The 20,881-nt window shown below is 37.1% G+C and overlaps 2 protein-coding genes across 2 annotated transcripts; both read left to right on the top strand.

The window, feature by feature from the left end:
* The first annotated feature begins 437 nt into the window (after positions 1-437).
* atp6v1c2 (ATPase H+ transporting V1 subunit C2) lies at positions 438-9,142 on the top strand. The gene is given in 14 exon segments (XM_060879306.1): positions 438-563; positions 1,284-1,331; positions 1,436-1,613; positions 2,168-2,235; positions 2,915-3,000; positions 3,503-3,597; positions 3,708-3,799; positions 5,860-5,970; positions 6,110-6,166; positions 6,484-6,576; positions 6,695-6,782; positions 7,944-8,041; positions 8,141-8,270; positions 8,921-9,142. Coding segments are annotated over 12 exon segments (1,143 nt in total). The 5' UTR covers positions 438-563; positions 1,284-1,331; positions 1,436-1,484; the 3' UTR covers positions 9,017-9,142.
* A 2,960-nt stretch (positions 9,143-12,102) lies between these two features.
* ccr6b (chemokine (C-C motif) receptor 6b) lies at positions 12,103-20,490 on the top strand. The gene is made up of 2 exons (XM_060879066.1): positions 12,103-12,241; positions 18,536-20,490. The coding sequence occupies exons 1-2, from the start codon at positions 12,213-12,215 to the stop codon at positions 19,605-19,607; spliced, it is 1,101 nt and encodes a 366-aa protein (XP_060735049.1). The 5' UTR covers positions 12,103-12,212; the 3' UTR covers positions 19,608-20,490.
* Positions 20,491-20,881: the final 391 nt, after the last annotated feature.

Genomic DNA, 20,881 nt, shown 5'->3' with positions numbered 1-20,881 from the left:
GCGTGGCTATGTTGAGACGAACGCCAACAGGTCTTGCGTCGGCATTGTCTAATGACTGTAAGTGTAGTGACTGTGACGTTGATTTGTAGTTCTCAGAACGCCTTTTATGTAAAAAAAACATGCAAATAAACAAAAAACCAAACAAATAAACAAACTAACTAACTAACAAATAATAAATAAATACATTAACTAACTAACTACCTAACTAACATATAAATAAACACATTAACAAACAAACAAACAAACAAACAAACAAATAAACTAACTAACTAACTAATAAATAAATAAATAAATAAATAAATAAATAAGATGAGGCAAACGCATGCCAAAATGAATAATGGTTGCTGGAACGTTTCGTCATTGATAAGGAAATGACGTCAACCGATCCTACCTTGTCCAGCCAAGTGATGACAGTGTTCAGTGTGTGTGACAGATGAGAGGATTCTCCTGTGCAGTGATGTATGAAGAGCTTCTGTACTTGAGCACAGTGTGACATGGACAGGACACTAATGCACTAAAACTCCATATGGATCAGGCCTTACTATGGACACCTTCACTGTAAGGTAGGAACATTTATTTCTCCCCTTCACTCCTCTAAATCCTTTGTGATTTAATTCCTGGTTTAAAAACAATTTCATTGTCATCTTTTATATTTTTCATCTTATAAAAGAATTACTTTACACATAAAGCTGTAAGCCAGATGATCACACATGCCAAATGGAAATTCTTATTAACTATGGAATTATTATTTAAAAATGTCATTGAAGATGTCATGGAAATTTTCAGCCTTAAATGAATCATGAATTTTTTATTTAAACTACCTGCTGAACTTATTAACTGAATGGTGTATTATAAACTATAGGCTACTGTCCATTGCTGTTGCTTCAGATCATTACAGCAATCTCTACCATGACATACATATTTTTTCACTTGGTTGTGATGAAGTGTGTCTCCTAGTTATAGTGTTGAAGAAAACTATAAGTATGATATTGATTGGCCATACATTTGTGAAAGCATTACTAATTACTAATAGGTTTAACTTTTTACATACTGGGATTATTTAAGGTATAAACATCCTTGTGTATCTATGTAAAATAAAACAACATATATTAAACAAATAAAAGTTTAAAAGTCAATTTTAGGCTGAAATTATGCTAGAATCAATGCTTAATATGCTCATATATGATGAGAAATGTGCTATATGTGCTGTTAAGTACAATACAAAATCATGTTATTAGCTGACTGAGAGTTAATTACATTTGTTAGGATATTATTTTTTCCAGTACTGGAAACACAAGCCTTCCAGACAGTGAAGTCAGTTGAAATCAGAGGTGACATATAATCTTACGATGCCTTTGTAAAGCTGACAAGTTTCTTAGTAAGGCGTACATCGTAAATTACTTTCAATGGTTGTAATGAACGTCTCTTATCACAGCATTTGAAGTGTGAAGAAGGCCCACGTTTGGAAAGTGGGTGAGGAAGGAATGGCAGAGTTTTGGCTGATTTCAGTTCCACTGGACAAAGTCAGTTCACAGTCTTTGGAAAAGCTTAAAAGGGCCACAGTCAAAGCCAGCCTGGGAAGCTACTTCAGATTTCACATCCCAGAGCTGAAGGTAGGATTGAAATATGCCTATTGATAAATAAAGAGAGAGATAGATAGAGTGATAGATAGAGAAAGAGACAGACAGAGAGAGAGAGAGAGAGAGAGAGAGAGAGAGAGACAGAGAGAGATGGAGGGAGTTTTAGGGTGGATAGAAGCATGGTACAGATTTATCAAAGACAATAATTTAAATATAATTATACGAGTACTTGTGTAAGTCTATGCAGAAGACTTGAAGCATGACAGATCTGGGTCAAATCTGCATAATGTATTATGGAGGTCAAGAGTGTTGAGCTCTCACTCACGCATCTGTCAAGAAAAGGCTTGCAATTATATTGTATTGATTTGCACAGATGTTTGTTTTAAGACCTGTATGACAATTTTAAACAATTTACTCTATGCTCGCTTTCTTTCTCTGAATTTTTGAAACTGAATCTATCTTGTTACACTTAGATGAATATTGACTATGGTCATTCTTAGCCTCAGTGTTTATAGCGAGGTCACTGTTAAAGATGCTCATACATAGAGTACACGTCTAAACATACTGTGATCACTGGTTTTTACCAGGTAGGCACACTGGATGTGTTGCTCAGCGTGTCCGACGATCTCTCCAGACTTGACTCCTACACAGAAGAGTAAGCAAATCCTATAACTCCAGTTTCAATGGTTTTAAAAGTGACTGCTTGAATGTATTTTCCAAAAGCTAGCCTCAATTTTTTTAATTTATTCAATTCAGTCTTAGGTTCATCCTACTTTATTTATCTTAAAACCTTATTTATCTTAAAATCCACGGTGTGTTGTGGGTAAGCCAGAGGTTAGTCCATAGGTTGTTTCATTCCTCAGACACATCCATCTGGCCTATTTGAGCTGTCAGTGGGAAAATTCACAAGCAACTGTATAGCAATTATCGTTAGCCGAGACACTCAATCCAGCAGGCTCTTGTTTCAGGTGCTACTTCACAATGTTCCATGCCTCCTTGTGTTGTGGAAACTGAGCTCTGGGTTTTTTCTTCTTTTCTCCATTTCACAACGAAAGTCCTCTTCACCTCAGTCTAAATCATGTCCTCAACAGTCATAATCATTTTGGTCGTATTTTCGTAAAATCAGAACATCAACCTGCAGTTTCTGAAAACAAAGCTTTTGGCTCTAAACGCATCAGGAAACTGTGTTGAATAGGTTGTTTTTTAAACTATGTCAAACTTCTTAAGGGGAAATAAAATGTGTCATGCACCGATTATGTATGAACTAGTGTCTTTAAATGCTTGATTAAAATACAAACATGAACATATTCAGATGCTTTGTCTCTCATTTACAGTGTAATGCGAAAAACATCGCAGTGTATGGCTGAGCACATGGAGCACTGCGGTGACAAGTTCATGGAGAACGTTCTGTCTAATGGAGGTATATTGGAGCTTGACACAGTCACTTTCAGCTCTTAGTGTTAAGCTAATGAACTCCCCCATATTGAACAGAACGAGATCATTAGCTAAGAGCAGACACAGCAGGTGGCAGTTTCCACTCTTCTCAGCTTGGCTGGCACACGGATCCCGTTACCTGTATATATCATAATATAGTTATTGTGTCACCTGCGTACTGTATAAGAATAGATGTCTATAAGAATTCACATGTAATCATATTATATTATTTTGTTATACATGCTTGTGTTATTGTTATTATTACTTTTTTAACATGTTCATATTTCTACCTTTCTCCCCAGACCAAAAGGCATATCTCAAACTTCCACAGTCACCAGTGAAAATGTATTTCCAAGCCTTGCGGGGTATGTTTGGAGCTTCTATATAGATTTGTTGTATATTTCAAATAATCTGCTGCAGGATTAACTACTAACAAGTATGGTGTGTTTTAAACACAAAGTCTTTAGTGCAGATATTATGTGTTTCAGTGGATCTGACCTCATATATGACAAAGTTTCAGTGGGACAGAGCCAAGTATCCCACTGCCCTGGCGCTTAAACCTCTCACTGATCTTATCTTCAAGGTATACATCCCACACAGACCTGACAGGTATAATGTTAAGAGAGCAGCTCTTTAGTATTTTAATATTCATGTGTGCGTATCTGTGTTGGTGGCTGCATGCGTTCGTGTCAGCAAGTGGCCCAGGTCGAGACGGAGATGAAGTCTCGTAATGCTGCATACAGTGATGTAAAACTCAGTCTGCGATCGCTTCAGGATAAAAACGAGTAAGTTCTCTGAAGTAGGGTATAAAACATGATAAGGGTGTGCTTTTATAGAAAAGAATGAACCTTGGGGGTCATGTGATGCAGCCTGGAGATACTGTTAACACCTTGAAGTTGATTCTTTTTCTAATAACATCATGTCCTGGAATGGTTTATTGCTCTTAAACTGTAATTTACCAACAGTTATATTTATTAACGTGCCTATTAACTGACATCATGCTTTTTTACATTTAAAGTCATGAAGCATCCATGAAACAAGTTAACTGCTGTTATCACTTATAAGAGCTATTAAAGCCATAAACATTCGATTCCTCACCACCCTTTCTTTCTTTCTTTCTTTCTTTCTTTCTTTCTTTCTTTCTTTCTTTCTTTCTTTCTTTTCTTAAATGTAAGATAGAAAAAATACAAGATTTTATGTTCCAGAGAATTCAGAAAGTCCTGATAAGGTTTTTCACATACTGATGCACCAAATAAAGAAAAAACAAACAAATCCAGCAAACAGCAATCTACAGTAATAAATGGCTTACTGATGAGAGAGGTCAGAAAAAAAATGGCCTGACTGATTCAGACTAACAGAAAGACTGTGGTAACTCTTTACAATTGTGGTGAACACATCACAGAACACACAGTACAACCCAGATTATAGTCTTCGATTACACAAATTCTTTTTGATGTTATTATAAAAACTACTACAGCTACAGTAAAATAAACACTCTTTACAAACATGGTGAGCAGAAAAGCAGCTCAGAAAGCACAACATGCGGAATGAAGAATAGGATTCTGATATTATATTATGTTATGTTATTAAAGAAACTATAACATACTAGAAAAAGCACATTATTATAAATATGGCCTTTGAATTATAGCCAGAACTACTGTAGGAGTCATTCTGTAATTGAAATAATAGTCAACACGTTTGTAGTATAAATTGGAATAATGATGTTTATATTATAACTTGGGGGACTCTGTGATTTAGCAGTTAGCATGTTTGCCTGCTACCTCTGGGGTTTAAGTTTGTGTCCTGCCTCTGTGTGCATGAAGTTTGCATGTTCTTCCCCTTCATCTGGGTTTCTGCTTTCGTTCCCCAGTCTAATGATGTGCTGAAGACTGACTGACATCTCTAAATTCTCTTTAGTGTGTGAATGGGTGTTTCACATCAAATAAAAAATGTATTTGTCACATACACAATTATACACAGTACGACATGTAGTGAAATACTTTGTACGACTGTCCTAAAAAAATAAAAGCCAATAGTACAGAAAAGAACAAAATAAACGAACAAAGATAAGGCACAGGTGAATACAAAATAAGAAGAAATAAATATATATCAAGTATATATCATAGAAAATAACATCAACATCAAGTATATCAGAAAAATATAATAAAATATAATATACTATAATATAAAATATAGTCAGAAAAATAGAAAATCTAATCAGAAACAGGACTTATGTTAATGTTAAAGTGCAGGATGTGCATGTGTGCAAGTGTGCAATGTACAAATATCCGGCTATGGTACTGGTTGTTCTGGCAGTCTTGAAAAGTCCAGAAAGGCGTCCAGGCTCTAGGTGTTCCTATCACCATCCTTGGTGTCTCTACCTTGAATCCTAAGTCCCCTGGGAAAATCTCCAGGTTCTCCACAAACCTGTATAGGATAAGAGGTACAGTAAATGGTTGAATGGATGGATATTATAATGCTTTATATTTGGACTTATATATATATTAGTTTGTTATTTGAAACTCACTTTCACTTTAGTTAGTTTGAAGTTACATATTACATTTTACACAGTTTGGAAAACATATTAAAAGTTATTAATGTCCTACAAGCAAAAAGTCATGCCTATATATCAAAAAGCAAAAAAATAGGATGTTTAAACAAATGATAATTATTGCTTCTGTAACAGAGAACCAGAAAGCGGAACTGAACTAATTTCTGCGTTTTATTCAATTTGAGGCAGTTAATTATTCTATATAGTATTACTTTTTTGTTAGATGGATATAATACAATTTTATATCATCTTAAGATGACAAACACTGTAAACAATATTGTTGTCACCCTCCAGGGGAAGTCTGCACACCAGATCTTTGACTGGCATTGTGAAAAAGGAGGATTTGGTTCTGAACTCTGAGTATCTCACCACTTTACTAGTTGTGGTTCCCAGGTTAGTGTGTTAGTGCTTAATAGTGTTTAGCCCACTGTGAGTAATAACTCAAGCAAATGTAAAGTTTATCTGATACAGTTTATTGTTGTGTTAATGGTGTAGTGTAATTAATTGCACCACATGTACTACATTTTTACAGGACGTGCATTAGGCAGTGGGAAAACACTTATGAATCCATGTCAGAGTTTGTGGTTCCTCGCTCCAGCAGGTTAGTTCCTGTCATTTGTTGATGTTTATTCTTAGCTCAGCTACAGTAACTAATCAGCCAGTCATGACTGCGGTCCAGCTCAGGGCGTGGGTCAGCAGGTTACGTTCTCCCTAGTGTAAAGTTACTGATGGAAAGCAAGCTCCTCACCTCAGTCTGCATAACTGATATCCATCTCAGTGGCTCTAATTAGCCTGTTTTACTTCATCCTCATTAAGCAGTCGACTTCAGAAGATCAGGCGTCGTTCACTATGGGAGACTCGGGAGACTGTGGGACAACGAAATATATACATAAATACACCTTAACTTGTCCTTCATAGGAAATTGCTAGAGGAAGATGATGCTGGGATTTTCACTGTGACGCTATTTAAGAATGTCGTCAGCGAATTCAAAGCCAATGCCAAAAAGCATAAGTAAGTGACTGCACCTGATCTGAACATGCACCTGAGACACACACACACACACACACAGACACACACACATTTGAGGTGAATGTGTACATGAAATTAACCAGTTTGTGGTGCCTTGTAGATTTGCAGTGCGGGACTTCAGCTTAGAAGATGTAGAGAGGCAACAACAGGAGATGAGCCGCCTCAGCAGTGATAAGAAAGAACAGTATGTGAGTAACACTTAAAAATGTCTATAGACAGCTACAGGATATACACTCACTGGCCATTCATGTAGCAGCAGCACAATGGATACAATGCAGGCATAGGTCATGTTAATTAGCTTCAGTTTAGAATAGGGAAAAAGTATTTCAGTGACTCTGGCCTTGGTGGAGAATTTGGTGCCAGATGAGCTGGTGTATGTATTTCAGAAACTGGTGATCTCCTGGGATCTCGACACAGATCTGTGCAAAAAAACATCCAGTGAAAGTTTTCCACGAGAAATGCCAGGTCAGAGAAAAATAACCAGACTTGGTTGAGTTGACAGGAAATCTACATTAACTCAAATAACCAGAAGCGCAGTGAAAAGAAAAACATTCATATCAAATTTTGAGGTGGGAGTGCTACAGTAGGACGAGACCAAATTGGATTCCTGTGAACAACAGGAATCGAATCTGAGGCTACAATTGACACCGGCCCCCAGAAGATTGGAAAATTTTCACTAGGTCTTTGTCTTTCCTAGTTTCAGTGAGTTTCTATTCTCAGAATCCCATTCTTTACTGGGCATGTTGTGCTTCCTGAGATGCTTTTCTGCACACCATGTTTATACCATGTGTTTTTTTCACTGTAGTAGTTTTTATATAATAACATCAAATTCAGAGAAACTTGTGTAATCTCAGCCTATAATCTGTATTTTATGGTCTGGGATGCTTTTTCACCACACTCATAAATAGTTACCACAGTCTTTCTGCCCCTTCAATCATTCTGGCCATTCTTCTCTAGCCTCTTACATCAATAAGGCATTTTTGCCTGCAGAACTCTCTGTTTTTTATATATATTTTTTTCACCATTCTGTGTAAACTATAAAGAGTGTGTGTAAAACATTTTCTGAAAAACCAACCATGGTCCATGAGATCACATTTTTCTAACATATTTTTCTCCATTCAAACTGAGGCTGTCTTAAGAGATGAATATCTGTCTCTATTATGAATCTCTTAAGACCTGTATCTGCCTGATTGTATTCACTGCACTTCTGCCACATGATTGGCTATTTGGATAATTGCATGAATGTACAGGGCTTGCAGGGTTTTGATCCGATTAAAGTGGCCAGTGAGTGTATGTCTGTAGTCTACAAAGTTTAAAAAAAGTGATGTCAGAATTGTTTCTATCACCAGGGAATATTTGTGCGCTGGCTGAAAGTGAATTTTAAGGAAGTATTTGTGGCCTGGATCCACATTAAGGCCCTTAGAGTGTTTGTTGAGTCAGTCCTCAGGTAACATTTTTGATCAACACTCTGACATACTTATTTATAATTTTGTATTCATCTATTTAATCCATTATTGCTCTATCTGACGGTTATGTTGTGGGCCAGGTATGGCCTGCCAGTCAGTTTCCAGACTCTCCTGCTCCAGCCACAGAAGAAGCAGGTAAAACGGCTACGAGAGGAGCTCAACTCTGTATTCACACATCTGGACCCCATGACTGTGACTGGAAAACAGGAAGTGAGTGTTTTACCAGCACTAATCGTGATCACCAGTTATAATAGTTAACACAGTTCAGTAGGTATTCTCCACATGATGGCTGATACAAATGACTCAAATTTGTCCAATCAGCAAATTATTTCCTGTTTATGTTTTTATGGGAATAAACTGTCATCCCTGCTCCAGCCTTTCCTTTTTTTTTTTTTTTTTTACCTTTTATTGAGTCAAATAATGTAGCTTCTTAAGATTTGCCTGAAGGCGTTCCTGTCAATAAATGTTAAATTAATATTTCCTTACAGAAAGCGTCTCTATTTTGACAGTTAAATATATGTCTTTATTGAATAGTTTTGGATGATTTATTCAGTGGGTAGTGGTGGCTCAAATGGTTAAGGCTGTAGGTTGTTGATCAGAAGGTCATGCTGCCACTGTTGGGCCCAAAACAGAAGCAAGGCCTTCAAACCTCTGTGCTCCAGGGATTCTGTATCATAACTGAACCTGCACTCTGACCCCAGCTTCCTAACAAGCTGCTATATGTGACGAAAGTAATTTCACTGTGCTCTAATGTACATGTGACAAAAAAGTAATTCTTCTTCTTCTAATAAACAACTGAATGAATTATTAATTTCACAGTTTTTCAAGTATTAAAAATGATGCTCTTTTGCTCTTTCTAGGTGGGACTTGACATTGCAGAGGTTAACATAGGACAGCAGGAATACTACTCCTACATCTATTACCCAATCAGCATTAACTTAGTGGACTCCAGCTAGCAGACACAGAATAAACAAAAAAACAGACTCATACATGATGCCCATGTGACTCAGACAAGGCTCTCAAAATGGCAAAAGGGATTTACAAAGACGATTGTAATGAAAAAATGTGAACATCAACGTAACACACACACACACACACACACAATACTACACACTTCCCCACTGTGTAGTCAAGCTAAATGTAACTGTTCTGTAAATGTTCTCCTTATTGTTTAATGATGTAAATAAGTGTAAATAATCTCAAAAAGACTATGCTGCATTTAGAAAACCATTGTACACTAGTATATTTAATCATGTTATATTTATGTTAATGGCATCTGTCAACCCCTTAAATGCTTTCTAAAATCAGTTTATACATTCTTCCAGTCCCGTTTTTTTTTTTTTTTTTTAATTATTTTTGCTCTTCCTTTAATAGGAAAGGAAGAAAGGAACACTATTATAAGAAGGACAGCTCCTGAACCTCAGGGTCTAAACCTAAGTGAACCAGGGCTTCTATTGCACGCAGGAAGTGAAAGAAAATCAATAACAATAATTTAGTATAACACGCTTCCTTAATATTTGGTATTTGCCAGAATGTAGAAACAGAACTGTGTATTTAAAAAGAATTGCATACAAGGTTGTAAAACCAACAGTCATGACTGGGAATTTATTGTGTTGCACCTCTGTAATCCATTCTGTGGTATAAAAAGACACGTGCAATGTCAGCACTGTGCCAGTTGAAGGTTGTACCATGTCACAAAAGCACAAAGACACAAAGTCTGCTTTGGAAATAAGCAAAGGTAATAAATGTCATTCTGAAGTTCACAATTTATACTATTAGAAAAAAGTCTGTTTTGCTGTGCATTAGTGAATGAGGTGTGTAATGAGGTTTCTACACATAATTAAGCTACATTTTACTTAATACAAATTTTATTAAGACGTGCATGTGAAAAATATTTATTCTTTAGGGGAAATATTTAAAGTAGCCACCCACACACACAACAGCAGGTGGCAGCATTTCACCTTTCACTGCCATCTGTCACTGGAATATAGCGTCTATTTATCTGTTCAACAGCCAGAATCAGAATTATTTTATTCTGAAAACTGCTTTTTATCAGTTGTGTGTTAAACAATTTACAAAAACATGTCACGTAACATAAAAAGGAGTGTTGATTGAGCTATACCTGTATGCTGTTGTGTGTGTGTGTGTATGCATTAAAGGCAGGGTCTCCGATTTTTGAGAAATGCTTCAGAAAACTGAGTCGGGCCGAATAATAAAAAAATCAAAAACAAAATTCAAAACAAACGTGTAGCCAATGAGTAGAAAGGGGCGGGGCTTGTCAATATGCGGCAGAGAGAGTGTTCAGTGCGCATGCGTGACATTAGCAGAAAGCGGTTTTAGCATTGACAGACAAAACAAAGCAAAAACAAAGAAAGAAAGCGAAGAAAGGCTTACGATAAGGCAAGAAGTAGGACTCGTGTTAATATAGGATCAGCTTTCCAACGCTGGAGAGAACTGAAGGAGCGGGAAGTTGGCCGCATATTCACAGATTGGAGTTTCCTGAGTCAATAACTCCTGAGCTAAACGCTGTTACTACACAAATAACACCTCTTTTCTATCGTAGTAATGTAGAGACGCAGCTACAACCCCGTTTTGTGTAGTAACAGCGTTTAGCTCAGGAGTTATTGACTCAGGAAACTCGAATCTGTGAATATGCACCAACTTTACTTAAGACGCCGAGGCGCTTTTTTCCTTCTCGATAGGTGAGTAACGTTGGTTTTACTTTGTTACACAGAACTAATATATGCCGTCCTTTGCGTGATTATGCTTGTGTGTCATTTTTGCTTGTTTGTTTATTTGCAATCGTATTGTTCTTCCCTTCAGCTATGATAAAGACACATTTCTTTCCATTAGTTGCCAGGGTTACGTATGTATGTGTGGGCGGAGCTATCAATACAGGGGTGGGACCCATTTGGGTTAGGGGCGGGTTTGTTTTGGTGATTTCTAATATCAACATTGGCTTTCAAACATCGGAGACCCTACCTTTAATTATTTTTTGCCTTAAGTCAATTAGTGTCATTAAATCTAGAACTCATGTGTTCACTGCTAATGTGTATATAACAGAATATTAACAATAATGACACATCTATTCATTTATATAGATTATATTCATATGTCTTAGATGAAAAGCCAAGTCTCAAACTGAACTACTGACATTTACATATTGGATATTTCCTGATTGAAACATGGTAGATTTAAAGGATATATTGGACTAGAGTTTGTTTGTTTGCTTGCCTGTAATAATAATATAATTGTAATATATTTAATGTTATTAAATATATATTTATATAGATTTATATTTAATATATAATTTACATTATATATATATATATATATATATATATATATATATATATATATATAGAGAGAGAGAGAGAGAGAGAGAGATAGATAGATAGATAGATAGATAGATAGATAGATAGGACGTTTGAAATATAGATTATGGGGAACTGATCTAGTCAACACAACATATTGTGAAGAGAATTAACCACCTAAACACCTGTCTTATTATTCAGTAATTCTTCACTAAAATATGACATTTATGATTAGATCTGAATTATTCAATAACTATCAATACATTTAATTTGTTTGGAAACAATTTAGAGGTAAAACTCAGAAACATTCATTTGGACAGCAGGAACTTAAAAGGATTAAGTAAGTAAGTAAGTGACTAAGCAAAGAAATAAATGAATTAACAAACATTTGCATTGTTTTTTTGAGAGGAACTTGCAAATGACAGGAACTCTAAACTGTAAAAAGAAGGAAAAAGGGCTATTTATTTATTTATTTATTTGGGATTTTCTTCCTACTTCTCTTCAGTGGTTGTTTTTTATTCTCTTAGTTTAGTTTCATCCCAGTTGTCAAAAAAGTCATGTTAGTAAGAATTTACTATGTTGTCTATGTACAAAGATTCAGTCATCAACGCTACCTTCACAAAACCTGCCTTTCGTGAAAGGTAGCACACTGTGGTTGGCTGCAGGGACTCTGTTAACACAGGAAGCAAGTTTTTTTTTTTAAAAGGCAAGCCTTAACAGATGAATTGTGTTAGACAAACACCAAAGAGGAGAGGGTTGAACTTCATCATAAAACCTTTTACTTCAGTTGTGTCAGCCACGCAACTGGATCCAGGACAGCACTCTTCTGAAAAAGAAAATGGATGAACAGACCACATTATCAGATGGGTAAAGTGACTTATTTATTTGTTTGTTTGTTTACTGTTTATTTATTTAATGAAAGAACTAAGATTCATTTGCATTTTGGTGTTTATAGATATGTTATAGTTAAAATGCAGAGACTCTGAAGCATAATTTATCAGTTACTGTAGATGGATGTAACAGTATTAAAATTGTGAATTATTTATCTGTCTGTCTGTCTGTCTATCTATCTATCTATCTATCTATCTATCTATCTATCTATCTATCTACCTATCTATCTATCTACTAAACATATTATGAAGTTCATATATCATACTGTGCATTTTCTAGATACAAAAATCCTGCTTATAGCCTTTATTTACTGCAGTGTCCTAGCTTCTTTATTCCTTCCACCAATAAAAAAAAGACTGTTTACTTTCTCTTTATGACATTCATCTAAATAAAAACATAAAATTGTCAAATAAATAAAAATAAAAAATAAGGGATTAAAAAAAGGGAATAAAAAATAAAATAAATAAAAATCAAACAAAGAAAGATTTGTCATATGTATTTTAAAAAGAAACAAAAACATACACATCTACATGTGTAGACTGCGCATACATCGTGTAGCATAAAATTAGTTTCCCTTTTCCACACACTGATTTTGATCGGTTTAGAGCTTAGACCGTCAACATGATTACTCATTCTTAATGTTTAATCCTAAAAAAATGAAGTCGTTCCATTATAAAGAATATAGTATGTTAGCAACCCATGTAAATATCTGAAGTGTGCGTTTCCCAGTAAACACACAGCTCATCTCAGCACGTTATGAGCAAAGATGCAATATTATTACTGCAACAGGTGTAAGTCAATAATTAGTTATTTTTTTTTCTCAAGCAAACATTCTAAAGGTATCATCTACACCCTTTTCCACAGCGGCTTACATTTTTATCTCACTTCATACAACTGAGCAATTGAGGAATTGAGCAATTCATTTCTTTGTATTTTATATATTAAATATTGTCATCAGGTTTAATCAGTGTGGTGAAAACAAAAACAGACCAATACATATCCAAAAGTATGCGATCACATGAGTATAGCACATCCTATTTCCAAAATCATGGGAATTAATATTGATTATTGAATTAAATATTTCCCCTTTTACTGTTATTATAATCTCCATGCCTGTGAGAAGGCACTAACAAGAGCATTAGTGAAGTAATGCACTGATGGTGAACGAGGAGGCCTGGTGTGCAGTCAGATTTCCAATTCATCCCAAAAGTGTTTAGTAGCGCAGCTCTGTGCATGACACTCGGTCTTTGCGAAGCAGGTTTTCACAGAGTGTGCTTTGTGCACAAGGGCATTGTCATACTGGGACAGGTTTGAGCCTTTTATTATTACATTATTCAAAGACATTATGGACAACTACATGCTTTAAACTTAGTAGCAACAGTTTTGTAAAGACCCTCATATGAGAGTTATGTTCAGGTATCTGCATATTTCTGGCCATCTAGGTTCATTCTAAATACAGTAAGAAACTGCATTTATTCAGACCTATAGCCCAATGTCCCATAAATAGCTTCATCAGTTATGTCCATGCTAGACAGAAATAAATGTGTTAATAGTGAAAAGGAAAAGTTTAGTGAATAACACAGCAATCACATGCAGGTTAACAGGTCAGTAATCATGTGTAGATTTTTTATATTAATATAAAACAATAAAAAAGCCTATAAAATCTAAATTTATAGGTGCCTATAAAAATCTCACTGGTTTAGAAAAACACTCTTTTCTTTACAAGTTACTGTGCTGTGTGCTATATACTGATTCATCCTGCATTAACCTGTAGGATTAAAGTCTCACTGATCTGATAAGAAAATAGTGCATGGGTTTAGACATGGGTGCTTATTCACAGCCGTCTTTTCATGCATGTAGGTAGATTTGCGGTTCTCTGTTCTGCAATGACATCAGCACATAATGAAACAACAACAATTCAACTCTTATGTCAGAAAAAGGTTCCTGTACTGAATATCTACCATCCACCTGTGGTGTAATACAATAACACTCCTGCTTGTGATCTTGTGCTTATGTAATTGCTAGATTGTAGCTCTCAGACAGAATATCAGATAAAACAGAATAGAAAGGAAGTCTTTATTTTTTCACATTTACATTACAGCACAGTGATATCCTTTCTTTATAACTTTGGATGTTGGGGTCAGAGCAGTGGGTAAGCCATGATACAGTCTCTAACCCATGCAGATACTTTTCTCCACCTACTCCAACCTGTCTGTGCCTGCCTCTTCATCTCTTTTCCACACTCGCCGTCACACTGGACGGTTGACATAAAATACTTAAAGACTTTCATTCCTCTTTTTTCCAAAGCAGACCTCCACCTTTCCAGGTGTTCCTCCACCTGTTCTCTACTGCCACTACAGATCACAATGTCATCTGCAAACATCGTTGTCCACAGAGATTCCTGTCTGACTTCATCGGTCAACCTGTCCATCACCATAGCAAACAAGAAGGGACTCAAAGCCGATCCTTGATGTAGCCCCACCTCCACCTTGAACTCCTCTGTCTGACCTACAGCACATCTCACTGCTGTCATACTCCTCTCATACATATCCTGAACTACTCTGATGTACTTCTCTGCCACTCATGACATCCTCATACATTTCCATAGCTCCTCTCTTGGCACCCTGTCATATCTCTAAATCCACAAAGACTCAGTGCAGCTCCTTCTGACCATCTTTGTACTTCTCCATTAACAATCTCAGAGCAAGAATTACATCAGTCGTGCTCTTTCTGGGCATGAAGCCATACTGCTGCTTACAAATATCCACATCCTTTCTTAGCCTAGCTTCCACTACTCTTTCCCATAGCTTCATTGTGTGGCTCATCAATTTTATACTGTACCTCTGTAGTTGCTACAATTCTGCACATCACCCTTGTTCTTAAAGTTTGGCACTAGAACGCTACTCTTCCATTCCTCAGGCATCTTCTTACTCTCTAAAATCCTATTGAACAATCTAGATAGAAACGCAATTGCTGTCTCTCCGAGACAATTTTACACCTCCAGAGGTATGTCATTTGGACCAACAGCCTTTCCACTATTGATTCTCCTCAGAGCCTCACTTCATCCTTGCTAATCTTTGCTATTTCCTGCTCTACAATATTCTTCCTCCCATCTTTCCCTCTCATTTTCTTCATTTATCAGCTTCTCAAAATATTCCTTCCAACATTCATTCCAACATTCCTTCGTTGCACACTCTCCTCGCCTGTTATCACCTTTCCATCTCTATCTTTAATCACCCTTTTGTGTTGCACATCATTATTATCTCTATCTCACTGTCTCACTAAACTGTACAAGTCCTCCTCGCCTTCCCTTGTGCCTAACCTGGCATACAACTCCTTGTATGCTTTCTATTTGGCCTGTGAAAGTCCCTCTTCACGCTGCACTGCGATTCCTTGTAATCTAGCCTCCTCCTGTGAATACTGTCCTGTTACACCACCATGTTTCCTTATCTACTTTTCTCTTTCCATATGACACACCTAGCCCCCTCCTTCCTGTCTCACTGATCACTTCTGCTATCATCTGGAAGCTCTTCCTGACCATTCACCGCCTGTCTCAGCTTCTGTCTGAATTCCTCATGACATTCTTCCTTTTTCAACTACCACCACTTGGTCTTTTTCCTATCTTTCCTCTCCTCTTCTTCCTGACCACCAGAGACATATTTCACATCACAATCCAATGCTGTCTGGCTACACCCTCTCCTACCACCACTTTGCAGTCACTAATCTCTCTCAGATTGCCTCATCTACATAGAACGTAGTCTACCAGCGTACTCCTACCTCCACTCTTATATGTAACTCTGTGTTCCTCTCTCTTCTGGAAAAAAGTGTTAACAACAGCCATTTCCCTCCACTTAGCAAACTCCAATACCATAGGGCATTCTAGGTTCCTTTCCTTAACATCAGACCTACCCATCAACTCCTCATCATATCTGTTTCCCTCACCAACATGCCCGTTGAAATCTGCTCCAATCGCTACTCTCTCCCATCTGGGAATACTTCTTGTCACCTCATCTAACTCCCTCCAGAATCTCTCCTTCTCTTCTAACTCTCAGCCAAATTGTGGAGCATAACCACTGACCAATTCCCTGTTATTGTGCCAACTTTAAGAGTCCCTATTCTCAGACCTATACTCATGTCTTTTCTCTTCTCTCTCTGTCTACGAACCCTTCTCCATCCTCTCCTGCCTCGACCAACAGTAGTCCAATTTCCACCAGCACCCTGTAGGTCAACGGTGGCGGTGGCGGTCATTGTTAACTCGGGCCTCTATCGATCCGCTATGTAATTCACACTTATGATGTTTAGATTTGGAAAGTTTTATGCTGGATGCCCTTTCTACCCCCTCTATTTATCCTTGGGACCGGCACAGAAGTCACTGGTTTGCAACCCCCTTGGCTAGATTATTTTTTTTCTGACAATATTCCAAAAATTTCTTACTGTTATTTGACAGAATTTTAAATAGGACATCATCTCTGAAATTCTTCTGGTCAAAATATTAAGGGTGTAAACACTCACTCACTCACTCATCTTCTACCGCTTATCCAAACTACCTTGGGTCACATCTCAGGCGTCATCAGGCATCAAGGCAGGATACACCCTGGACGGAGTGCCAACCCATCGCAGGGCACACACACACCCTCTCATTCAGTCACGCACTCACACACTACAGGCAATTTTCCAGAGAAAATCAATCAACAATCAACCTACCATGCATGTCTTTGGACCGGGGGAGGAAACTGGAGTACCCGGAGGAAACCCCCGAGGCACGGGGAGAACATGCAAACTCCACACACACAAGGCGGAGTCGGGAATCGAACCCCCAACCCTGGAGGTGTGAGGCAAACGTGCTAACCACTAAGCCACTGTGCCCCCCAGGGTATAAACAAATATGAAAATATTATTCAGACTAAACAATAATATGTTCTAAAATTGAGGTATATCAGACATTACACATTATTCCCTTTTCACTACAAACCTAATTGACACACACACATACGCACACACACAAACACACACACACAGATACTGAAGAACCACCATTATTAAATTCACAGTGCTCATTAATTTAGCTATTTTATTGTGTGGAAATAGAATACTTTGTGGGTTTTTTTATTGATTAATGGGGTACAGTGTAGTGTAGGGTTTATAGTCAATAAAACAAACAAAAAAAACCTTCAGGATTCGGCCACAGTGTGAGAACAATGGAAGCAATTCTCCAGAGGGAGCCCTCACCAAGTCAAGAGTCAAGAAGATTTTATTGTCATTTCAACCATACAGTATATAGCTGATGCAGTAAATAGGGAAATAAGACAATGCTTCTCCAGGACCCTGGTGCTACATAAAACAAAGACAGAGCTAAATAGAACCCAGAATACTTCCGGGACACAGAGCCACAAATACTGATATTTGAAGAAAAAAACAAGCTTTATTACACACTAAGTCAGTGCTTCCCAATTATTTTCTGTTATGCCTCCCCTAGGAAGAAGTAAACATTTCGCACCCCCCCCCCCCAACTCTCCGCCACGACTGTAAATAGTATCATTTGTCTATAAAATTGTTATAAGTACACCTCTGCATAACATTGTATCCTTATTAACATTAAAGAAAAGAAAAAAAGAAAGAAATGTAGATCAACTTACAACAAAGAATAATTTTAATAACATTGTTTTTTAGTCTGCAGAAAAGAAAGATTTAAAGTGCATCAATTTGCCTGAAATTTAAAAAAAAAAATCGCCACCTTATATGATGCCAACAGTGCTCGCTGGTTTACTGAAGTAACATTCACAAAGCGGGACGCTTGTTGGCAATATTCGGCACGTTTTCTCTGAAAAAACTCAAGCGGCTTATCAGCGTGATTGGGGTGTAATGTCTTTTAAGTGACGCTTTAATTTATTTGGCTTCATGCTGTTCGCTGCCAACATTTTTAGACACAGTAAACATAGTGTTCTTTCCTTGTCTCCCACCGTAGTCACAGTGAAGCCAAGCGCTACATTCGCTTTGTCATATTTCCTCGTCTTAGCTTTCAGGAGACTTACGTTTGTCTCATTATCTCCGTCTCTCTCCTCCTTTATTTTCATCCCTGTTAAATATTTTTCCATGGTGTCTCTTGAGGGTTTGTTATCTGCAAAAAAAAAAAGGATGTTCCCTGGGGTCACACACACCCCCCCTGGCATCGCCCCCACTATTTGAGAAGGACTACTGTAAAGAAACATCTAATACAAAATTAAATTCAGTTATACAGTGACTGTGTTAATGCGTCTCCTTTCTTTACAGGCTGTCTACAATGCTGGAGGATTATAGCTATATTGACGACATGGACGATGGTGAATTGTGTGACATTAAAAGCAACTATAAACATGAGGTGACATACCAAATTTACTCCATCATTTGTGCACTTGGTCTCCTGGGCAATATTCTAGTCCTTGTCACATATGCATTTTATAAAAAAGCCAAGACCATGACAGATATCTATCTAGTAAACGTGGCCGTGGCAGACCTCCTGTTTGTCCTTGCCTTGCCTCTGATCATATATAATGAGCAGTATAACTGGGTCATGGGTACCTGGGCTTGTAAGGTACTACGAGGGAGCTACAGTATAAACCTTTTCAGCAGTTTGCTACTGTTGGCTTGTATCAGTGGAGACCGTTATGTTGCCATCGTTAAAGCACGACGTTCGTTTGGAATTCGCTCAAGAGCCCAGATATACAGCCGTTTTATCTGCACAATAATATGGCTGTTTGCTCTTCTGTTATCCATGCCAACGTTCATATACTCCAATCTAGGAGAGGAGTATGCTAATAAAACGATAGAAATTGAGTGTAGCTTGACCTTTGAGTCTACTGATACAGCACATCTGATGAAAGTCCTCCTACCTAGCATGCAGGTATCTGTGGGCTTCTTCATCCCTCTGCTGGTGATGGGCTTCTGCTACTGCAACGTTATTTACACTCTACTCAGGGCACAAAATTACCAAAGGCACAAGGCATTGCGTGTGATTCTGGCTGTAGTTCTGGTGTTCATTGTCTGCCACTTGCCCTATAATGTCATCCTCTTGATGCACACGACTCGGCTGTTCAAACAGAGAGACTGCGACACGGAACAGAAAATCCACTTGGCTTTGTCTGTGACTAGAAGTTTGGCGTATCTCCACTGCTGCCTCAATCCTATCCTTTACGCATTCATTGGGGTCAATTTCAGGAATCATTTCAGCAAGATTCTTGAGGATTTGTGGTGCTTAGGGAAAAAGTACTTCTCTTCCAGACCATCCTCACAGCAGACTTCAGAAATGTACATTCCAGCACAAAAGTCCATCGCTGCAGCAAATCCCTCCTCCTTTACAATGTGAGGTACAGTAAAATGCAATAATGTGATTATTATTGTCAACCTGAAACTTTGAGGTCACCTGGAATTTGCCAGGAGTAAGTTTAGGTGATTTAATGTATATATGTATATAGTCATGTTGATTTTATTTTTTGAGCTCTAAGCCACAAAAGGTCTGGATATTTGTTCTCTCTTGATATAATGATTGTTTATTTCACTTTTGAGTATGATTATTTCTTATATTAGTAGGACACTTGTTCCAGAAGTTTTTTTTGTTTGTTTTTTTTTCTTAAAATGTGTTTTTTACTCTTTATGTCCCATTGTTGTGTAACTGATCTACCAAACAGAAACCATACATCTTTTAGACGTGTATAAGTGGAAGCCTGGGAAAACCCTTCTCATGGTGCCAGTTTGACATTTCCTCTTATACAGAGCTCTGAAATCTACAACGCTGTCTGCAACTTAAGCTAGTGATTCTCAATCAGAAGCAAACTAAATTAAAAAAAAAAAACGTCAAAAGGTTTCATATTGACCATAGAACCGAAGTATCACAAGTATTTTGCTTGTGTTTGTTTTGCTACGGCATGTAACTTGATTAAAGGTATTAGACCTAGCAACGTTTAAATCATATTAATCCAGACCACCAATCTATCTATGATGGCTTCTTATCCAGCATGAAATTTATGACAATCCAGGTGAAGTTGGAAAACATGAAATGCATGTATGGTTTCTTAATGTTGTGGTGTTAAAGTGAGATACAGACAGAAAAAACATTTTAGCCTAAGCATAATTTTTTGCTTTATTTGGCTGTTTTAACTACTGTAGTACTCTCACTATAATGGAATTAGTGTGGAGTGCACATCATTTGTACAGCTGTTTTTGTCTAATAAAACTAAACTGCAGTGACAGTTGATGCAGGTGAATTATTCTGAATTTTATTTGCATTGCATTAATATACTCTGTAAACTATTTATTCTTTAAACAAGCCAGGAAGCAGCGAAAGAAGACTGTTTCTCCAAACATTTGCATTTACCTCATGCTTTACATTTAAGTTAACACTGAGCGTTTCAGTAAACATCACTTATACAAATATATTTGTACTGATTACAAACTTGTACACAACATTATAGTATTTGACACTCCAGGGTCTGTAGGTCTGTATATCTTTATCCTACAGCTCCTTGTTTTTTTAATAATGATTATCTACACTAAGTTATTTATTATATATATTTATATGTAAATAATCTGTGAATCATGATCAACTTGCTTATTAGAAAGCAAAAATGTAATATACTGTAG

Source organism: Tachysurus vachellii, chromosome 10, assembly GCF_030014155.1.
Source record: "Tachysurus vachellii isolate PV-2020 chromosome 10, HZAU_Pvac_v1, whole genome shotgun sequence".
Taxonomy (NCBI): Eukaryota; Metazoa; Chordata; class Actinopteri; order Siluriformes; family Bagridae; genus Tachysurus; species Tachysurus vachellii.
The sequence above is the reverse complement of the archived record's forward strand: the minus strand, read 5'-3'. Positions and strand labels throughout refer to the sequence as shown.

Bases quoted from the DNA above. Each gene is read 5' to 3' on its own strand.
- ccr6b (XM_060879066.1), top strand. From the start codon at position 12,213: ATGGATGAACAGACCACATTATCAGATGG. The intron at 12,242-18,535 runs GTAAAGTGACTT...CTTTCTTTACAG, and splicing joins CAGACCACATTATCAGATGG to GCTGTCTACAATGCTGGAGG.